General features: G+C 44.5%; 1 protein-coding gene across 1 annotated transcript in view; it reads left to right on the plus strand.

Moving 5' to 3' along the window:
- Window positions 1–8,776, plus strand: part of slc30a8 (solute carrier family 30 member 8) — a 52,345-nt gene extending 43,569 nt beyond the window's left edge. Inside the window, exons 7-8 of the mRNA XM_085992126.1 lie at window positions 6,183–6,317; window positions 8,504–8,776. Coding sequence (XP_085848252.1) covers window positions 6,183–6,317; window positions 8,504–8,649 — 281 coding nt within the window. The 3' untranslated portion in view covers window positions 8,650–8,776. The remainder of the gene's footprint in view (window positions 1–6,182; window positions 6,318–8,503) is intronic.
- Window positions 8,777–9,023: the final 247 nt, after the last annotated feature.

The raw sequence follows: 9,023 nt of genomic DNA on the forward strand, positions 1-9,023 counted from the left end.
TGTCAGAATTTTATAAGTTTCAATGAGATCCCCTCTCATTCTTCTAAACTCCAACGAGTACAAGCCCAATCGACCCAATCTCTCCTCATACGTGATTCCTGCCATCCCAGGTATCAGCCTGGTGAATCTTCGCTGAACTCCTTCCATGGCAAGAACATCCTTGCTCAGATAAGGTGACCAAAACTGCACACAATACTCAAGGTGTGGTCTCACCAAGGCCCTGTACAACTGCAGCAAGACATCCTTGTTCCTGTACTCAAACCCTCTCGCTACGAAGGCCAACATACCATTTGCCTTCTTAACCGCCTGCTGCACCTGCATGCTTACCTTCAGCGACTGGTGCACAAGGACACCCAGGTCTCGTTGCACTTCCCCTTCTCCCAATCTATTGCCATTAGGATAATAATCTGCCTTCCTGTTTTTGCTACCAAAGTGGATAACCTCACATTTATCCACGTTATATTGTATGCCATGCTTCTGCCCAATCACCCAACCTGTCCAAATCATCCTGGAGTTTCTCGGCATCCTCCTCACAGCACACACGCCCACCCAGCTTTGTGTCATCTGCAAACTTGGAGATATTACATCTAGTTGCCTTGTCTAGATCATTAATATATATTGTGAATAGCTGGGGTCCATGGACCAATCCCTGCGGTACCCCACTAGTCACTGCCTGCCACTTGGAAAAAGACCCATTTATTCCAACTCTTTGCTTTCTGTCTGCCAACCAGTTCTCTATCCAAGTCAGTACCTTGCCCCCAATCCCATGTGCCTTAACTTTACACGCTAATCTCTTATGCGGGACCTTATCGAAAGCCTTCTGAAAGTCCAAATATACCACATCCACTGGTTCTCCCTTGTCTATTTTACCAGTTACATCCTCTCAAAATTCCAGTAGATTAGTCAAGCACGATTTACCCTTTGTAAATCCATGTTGACTTTGTCCGATCCTGTCACTGTTTTCCAAGTGCTCTGCTATTACATCTTTTATGATGGACTCTAGCATTTTCCCCACTACCGATGTCAGGCTTACTGGTCTGTAATTCCCCGTTTTCTCTCTACCACCTTTTTTGAATAGTGGGGTAACATTAGCTACCCTCCAATCCATGGGTACTGTTCCAGATTCCATCGAATGTTGGAAGATGATCAGCAATGCATCTACTATTTCTAGGGCCACTTCCTTAAGTACCCTAGGATGTAGATTATCAGGCCCTGGGGATTTATCAGCCTTCAATCCCATCAATTTCCCTAACACCATTTCCCTACAAATACTGATTTCTTTCAGTTCCTCCCTTTCATCAGACCCTATGTTCCCTGACATCTCTGGGAGGTTATTTGTGTCCTCCTTTGTGAAGACAGAACCAAAATATGTATTTAGTTGGTCTGCCATTTCTTTGTTCCCCATTATAAATTTCTCTGATTCTGACTGCAAGGGACCTATGCTTGACTTCACCAATCTTTTTCTCTTCACATATCTATAAAAGCTTTTACAGTCAGTTTTTATGTTCCCTGCAAGCTTACACTCATATTCTATTTTCCCCTTCTTAATTAACCCTTTGTCCTCCTTTGTTGAATCCTAAACTGCTCCCAATCCTCAGGTTTACTGCTTTTTCTGGCCAATTTATATGTCCTCTCCTTGGATCTTATGCTATCCCTAATTTCCCTTGTTAGCCACGGTTGAGTCACCTTTTTTGTTTTATTTTTATGCCAAACTGGGATGAACAAATTCTGTAGTTCATCCATGCGGTCTTTGAATGTTTGCCATTGCCTATCCACCGTCAACCCTTTGAATGACATTCCCCAATCAATCCTACCCAACTCGCGCCTCAGACCATCGTAGTTTCCTTTATTTAAATTCAGGACCCTAGTCTCCGAGTCAACAACTTCATTCTCCATCTTAATGAAGAATTCTATCATATTATGATCGCTCCGACCCAAGGGGCCTCGTACAACAAGATTGTTAATTAATCCTTTCTCGTTACATAATACCCAGTCTAAGATGGCCTGATCTCTGGTTGGTTCCTCGACATATTGGTCCAGGAAACCATCCCGTAAACACTCCAGGAATTCCTCCTCCACAATATTGTTACTAATTTGGTTAGCCCAATTTATATGTAGATTAAAGTCACCCATGATGACTGCTGTGCCCTTATTGCACGCTTCTCTAATTCCCCTTTTAATGCCATCCCCAACCTCCGCATTACTGTTTGATGTTCTATATACCACTCCCACTAACGTTTTCTGCCCCTTGGTATTTCTCAGTTCTACCCATACAGATTCCACATCATCAGAGCTAATATCCTTCCTTACAATTGTGTTAATCCCTTCTTTAACCAGCAATGCTACCCCACCTCCCTTTCCTTTTTTGCCTATCTTTCCTGAATATTGAATACCCCTGGATGTTGAGTTCCCAGCCTTGGCCACCTTGACAACCATGTTTCCGTAATCCCAATCAAATCATAATCGTTTACCTCTATTTGCGCAGCTAATTCATCCACCTTATTACGAATGCTCCTCGCATTAAGACACAAAGCCTTCAGGCTTGGTTTTTTTAACGCTCTTAGACCTATTAGAATTATTATTTACTGTGGCCATGTTTGATTTAAACCGTTGATTTCTCTGACTGCCACTTTTGTTTTTCTCCTTCCTATCTTTTGCTTTTATCCTTGTTTCCCTTTCTTCTGTCCCCCTGCTCGGATTCCCAACCCCTTGCCATTTTAGTTTAAACCCTCCCCCAGAGCACTAGCAAACACTCCCCCTCGGACATCGGTCCCGGCCCTGCCCAGGTGCAAACCGTCCGGTTTGAACTGGTCCCACCTCCCCCAGAACCGGTTCCAATGTCCCAGGAATTTGAATCCCTCCCCCTCACACCATTCCTCTAGCCATGTTTTCATCTGAAACATCCTTCTATTTCTACTCTGACTAGCACGTGGCACTGGTAGCAATCCTGAGATTACTACCTTTTGAGGTCCTATTTTTTAATTTACCTCCTAACTCCCTATATTCAGCTTTTAGGACCTCATCCTGTTTTTTACCTATATCGTTGGTACCTGTATGCACCATGACAACTGGCTGTTCACCCTCCCCTTCCAAAATGTTCTGCAGCCGCTCTGAGACATCCTTGATCCTTGCACCAGGGAGGCAACACACCATCCTGGAGTCTCGTTTGCGGCTGCAGAAACGCTTATCTATTCCCCTTACAATAGAATCCCCTATTACTATAGCTCTACCCCCCTTTTTCCTCCCGTCCTGTGCAGCAGAACCACCCCTGGTGCCAGGAAGTTGGCTGCTGCTGCCTTCCTCTGATAAGCCATCTGCCCCAACAGTACTCAAAGTGGTGTATCTGTTTGAGAGGGGGATGTCCACAGGGGATCCCTGCACTACCTGCCTGCGCCTAGTACACTGTCTGTTGGTCACCCCTTCCCTTTCTGCCTGTCCAACCTTTGCCTGCGGTGTGACCAACTGATTAAACGTGGTATTCACGACGTCCTCAGCATTGCGAATGGTCCAGTATGCATCCAATTGCCACTCCAGTGCCGCAATGCGGTCTGCCAGTAGCTGCAGCTGGATACACTTCCTGCACACATGGTTGTCAGGGACACAGGAAGTGTCCCTGAGTTCCCACATATCGCAGGAGGAGCATACCACGGCACCGGGCTGTCCTGCCATGACTTACCCTTTAGTTAATTGCAATTAAATTAAATCAAATCAATCCCACCAATTACACTACAGTTAAATGGTATATTTAAGGGCCCTGGTTTTACAAACAGTCCCCGCTACACCACAGAGAGCTTTGAAACGATAAACCACAGAGTTAAAGTTTAAAAAGAGAGAAATACTCACCAACCAATCACTTATCTGCTTTCTGGTGATGTCACACTTCGATTACTTCGAGTACAGATAGAAGTAATCAAATGCCATGTGTAACATGATGTGGGATAACTTTGAACTTCGGCGGGGACAGAAAACTGATGGTATCAGATTGGGTGCCCATTACACACCCTGCACGATTTTCCTTCCCCTGACTTTAATGCAAAGGAAAACTGGATGGGTGTATAACCGGCAGCAGATCTGTTACTGACAATTGGGTGGGGCTTATAACCGGCAGCCAATCCGTTACTGACAATTAGGCGGGGCTTATAACCGGCAGCCGATCCGTTACTGACAATTAGGCGGGGCTTATAACCGGCAGCCAATCCGTTACTGACAGTTGGGCGGGGCTTATAACAGGCAGCCAATCTGTTATACTTGGGCGGGGCTTATAACAGGCAGCCAATCTGTTATTGACAATTGGGTGGGGCTTATAACAGGCAGCCAATCTTGCTGACAATTGGGCAGGGTTTATAACAGGAAGCGGATCCTTTACTGACAATTGGGCAGGGCTTGTACCTTCACTTCAGCTCCCACACTGCCCAGTTTAAGATAATTTTACTAATTCTGAATCGGTAACATTTTTAAAAAAGGAAGCGTAAAAGAAAGACTTGCATGTATATAACACCTTGCACAATCACCGGACGTCCCAAAGTGTTTTACAGCCAATGAAGTACTTTTGAAGTGTAGTCACTGTTGTAATGTAGGAAATGCAGCAGCCAATTTGCGCTTAGCAAGCTCCCACAAACAGCAATGTGATAATGACCAGATAATCTGTTTTTGTTATGTTGATTGAGGGATAAATATTGGCCAGGAAACTGGGGATAACTCCCCTGCTCTTCTTTGAAATAGTGCCATGGGATCTTTTACATCCACCTGAGAGAGTGGACGGGGCCTCGGTTTAATGTCTCATCCGAAAGACGGCACCTCTAACAGTGAAGCACTCCCTCAGCACTGCACTGGAGTGTCAGCCTAGATTTTTGTGCTGAAGTCTCGGGAGTGGGACTTGAACCTACAACCTTCTAACTCAGAGGCAAGGGTGCTACCCACTGAGCCACTGGCTGACACTGGTATAAATAGACAAATTAATTACTCGCAAATACAGTGCATTTAAGCACCAGCATGTGGCAATATAGAGCTGTACACTCGTCCCCAGAATACTACACAAGCGTCACAAAGACAAGTACAGATGAGGGAGGCCATTCAGCCCATCTAACTCATTCTGCCATAGAAAACTACAGCCTCTTCCATCACATTTAACTGTCTCATGAATGACTCCAGAATTTTTTGTGAAATTTAATGCTTAGCACCCCACTCTGCTGCCCTGATGGCTGGGCCTGGATGCACCTCTGGTCCCAGATATGGCCGTGGCAGCAATATCTCCCCCCAGCTGCACTCGCTCAGTCTTTCTCAATTGAAAGAGGTGGTATATGAGGCAATTTCTTTGTGAAGTTGGTGTTCATCTGAAATGGTTACGTTTTATCTAGCTAGCTCAGGGAATTTGCTTTTGGACTTGGCGCCCATCCATAGTTAGCACAGAAATAAAAACAGAAAATGCTGGAAATGCTCAGCAGGTCAGACAGCACCCGTGGAGAGAGAAACAGAGTTAACGTTTCAGGCCGGTAACCTTTTGCCAGAACTGGAAGATGTTAGAGCTGTAGCAGGTTTTAAGCAAGTACAGAGGCGAGGAAAGAACAAAAGGGAAGGTCTGTTATAGGGTGGCAGGCACAGACTGGACTTGCAGTTGAGAGAGTGGATAATGGTGGAGGGATCAGTAAGTTTGAGAGAGAGTACAAATGAGAAAACAAAGAGCATACTATTATTGCTTGGTAAATTTCAGTATTTTTTCTCATAATCAAATCACACACCCCAAACCATCTGAAGCATTGTGAACGGGTCAAGGATTCTTTCTTGTGAACATTATACTAGCAACAAGAGGCAGAAAATGGCTGAGAATATGTATGGTGCTAAGCATTCTTGTTGTCTGAGACAGGTGGATGCTCCACCTCTTAGAAAACCCCACAAAAATGCCAAATGGAGTTAGGATACAGATCAGCCCTGATCTAATTGAATGATAGAACAGGCTCGAGCGACTGCATGACCTACTACTGTTCCTATCTGAGGCCGGCCAGGAGGGCATTAGAATAGTTGAGTCTGGAGGTAACAAAAGCATGGAAAATGTATCTATATGTGCATATAATTATGTGTATATGTATATGTAAATAGAATGTAAAATATATAATCAATATACGACAGATAACGAATAGTATTTAATTTAATTTAATTTCTCTGTTGTTTCTGTTCTCATCAAGGTGCACCAGTTGGACTGAATTACAATGATGTGAAGGAAAAGATACTGGCAGTTAATGGAGTGAAAACAGTGCATAGCCTTCATCTCTGGGCTCTTACCATGAACCAGGTCATTCTTTCAGCTCATGTTGCCACAGGTCAGTAAAGAAACATTTTAAATGCAATTTCTTGGCTTCATTTAGTCAGTAGTACCTGCTGTTATATTAGTTATACCTGTTCATCCAAGTTAGCAGCAAATATGGGCTCTGAATTTCCTCAATGTCAGTTATGGCTTTTTTGTGCCACAAAGTTACACCGTTCACCAACATAGGGAGTTACACAAGTTTCCTGGGGTAAGTTAGATTAAATATTTTTGCTGCAGCTCTGATGTAACCTGAGTGTAGAAACTGTAAGTTGCTGACAACTCCCCACTTTCCCCCGGGAAACCTCCATTGTACAAGTGTGTAACTCTTTAAAAAAGACACTCTACAGACGCCCGGCAGCAGCCCAACACTGTCCAACAGCAAGGTAAACAGCCAACAAGTGTTTTGATGGCAATTTCCAGCAAATCACTTGATGTCCTCTCTCACCCACAGCATCAGTCCAGATTTGCACCGTCATGCCCACTTAGGTGATAGCTGTGCCCACTGGACATCACGCCAGGGCAGCAGGCAGAAGCAGCACAACTCTGGTCTTTGAAGATGGCCTCCAAGCCCTCTTTAAAAAATGTACAAGACAGGAGCCACACACTCATGTCTTTTCCATTCATCAAGCCTGCAGGGAGTTGGAACTGGCACTGACTCCCAACTCCCTCAAACCCAGGGCTGATCAACAGTGCAGAAAGAAGAGAAAACACTTCGAGAGCAGGCAAGGGTAGCATGTCAGCACATTCCCCTATTCTGCCCTGAGCACCACCACACTGTTCACCCTCTTAAAGCAACACTCACAATACTAATCCATCACGCTGTACTCTGGCTAAAGGCACATGTTACTCCCCTAACAAACACCAAATGCCTTGCATAACCCCAACACACTTTCCTGCACTTTAACATCCTCACACCCCACATTTTTCACTTCACTTCTCCCATCCTATGTAATCACAATTGTCACACAAGCCTTAACTGACAGCCTTATCCTCACAAACATAACCTTCCATCGCCTCAGCTTCCAATAAAACTGTTTGCTTTGAAGTACACTGGGCACTTGTCTCAAGATATTATTTATGAACATTACAGTAAGTCAGTAAATTCAGTAGGTTCAGACATCTTTATACAGGTGAGGATTCCTGGCAAGATCCTAATGGCCAAAGAGATCTGTTTTGCTGTCATCTGGTAAGGTGCGTTAAAGAAGGGATGGCTGAGGCACTGCTACTACAGTCGATGGATTGATGAAGACGTCCTACAGGATCTGCCCTCTGATGCCCCCTGCAGCAGCAGGTGAAGTCACCCCCTGCTTTGCATCACAGACCAGCTGGACGTCCTGGGAAAAGAACTCTTTCCTATTCACATGTCGGTGACTGCTTGGTTTCTGCCTTCAGGGCCATGTGTATGCTATTGTGGCAGCCTGAACCCTGCGGAACCCAGCTATCCTGTAGAAGTCCCTGACTCGGTGCCTTTGCTGCCTGGGGGTGATGCCGAAGTGACTGAACTCAACTGCTCTATGAAAGAGGGCATCTGTCACCTGCATGATCCACAGCCATAAAATTTGAGGGCTGATGTCATATGGATAGGGCAGTGGAGCAAGTCTACAAATTTTTGTGATGAAGTTGTCAGAGATGCCCAATGGCATCCTTGGAGAGGCACGGCTCTTGGATGCACAGCTCCTCGGAGAGGCCCTTGTAGGACCAGTTAGGGAGGGTACTACCTGGTGGGCTGCTGTTCTCAGCCATGCTGCCTAATTCTCCTGGCCTCTGTTAGTGCCCTCCCATTCTCCCTTCTGCTCTCCCTTAGTCCTACATCACCTTTCCTAATTCCGTTCTGCCTAAGTAAGTCCTGAATTTTCACTGGTCCAAGTATCTTGGACTTTCTTCTTTCCACTCTGCCGAGACTTCTGGGTCTCCTCACAGCTCCTGGTCTTTCCTGCAGCCTTGTGCATGAGAATTGCATGTGCAGCTTACGTAGTATTTATTTTTCCTAAACAGTACGTACATGAAATAAGCCTGAAATTCACAGAGAATTATTGGAAATGGGATATTGGAGCTGTCAATTTAAAAAGGGTGTGATCAAGCCACTGTGCTGCATCCTGTTTTATTTGTCAGCCAGCATGCTTTGAACCATATATTTGCATATGCTTAATGAGTTGATAGTACCTGCTTAAAAATAAATACTTTTCTTGCTATCCACAGGTGACACAGTGGATCCTCAACAAGTGCTTAAGAAAATTACACAGATGATTTTTGACAACTTCAGTGTGCACTCTATCACAATTCAAGTGGAACAGCATTCGGATCAAGAACCAGAGTGTGTGTTTTGCCAGGAACCCAAAGATTAAAGCTGCATTAAGAGACAATACCCTTTTTTGTTAGCCTGCACTATGTTTGGCAAAACCATTAAAGCCGGATATGTTGGCCTCCACTGCACTCACTGTCGTTCTCCAAACCTCAGCAAAATCCAAGAAAATGTATGGGATGATCATCTATCTATATAATTAGAAGTCTTGCAAATAACGTGTTGCACATTAAATCTGCCCGTTTGCAGAAAAATTAAGTGTCATGGTTTTCCATAAGCAACTTATGCATACTGTGTTTGCTGAAACTTGTAACAAGCCAACAAAAAACAACAACGTGAAGGCTGCAATTTCCACCAATCACATACATCCCTGCATTTTTTTTTCAAAATGCTCCCCACTGCATTTTTATTTCTGTC

The sequence above is a fragment of the Somniosus microcephalus genome, chromosome 7 (genome assembly GCF_052327205.1).
Source record: "Somniosus microcephalus isolate GS21.2 chromosome 7, FLI_Smic_1.0, whole genome shotgun sequence".
In the NCBI taxonomy this organism is placed as follows: Eukaryota; Metazoa; Chordata; class Chondrichthyes; order Squaliformes; family Somniosidae; genus Somniosus; species Somniosus microcephalus.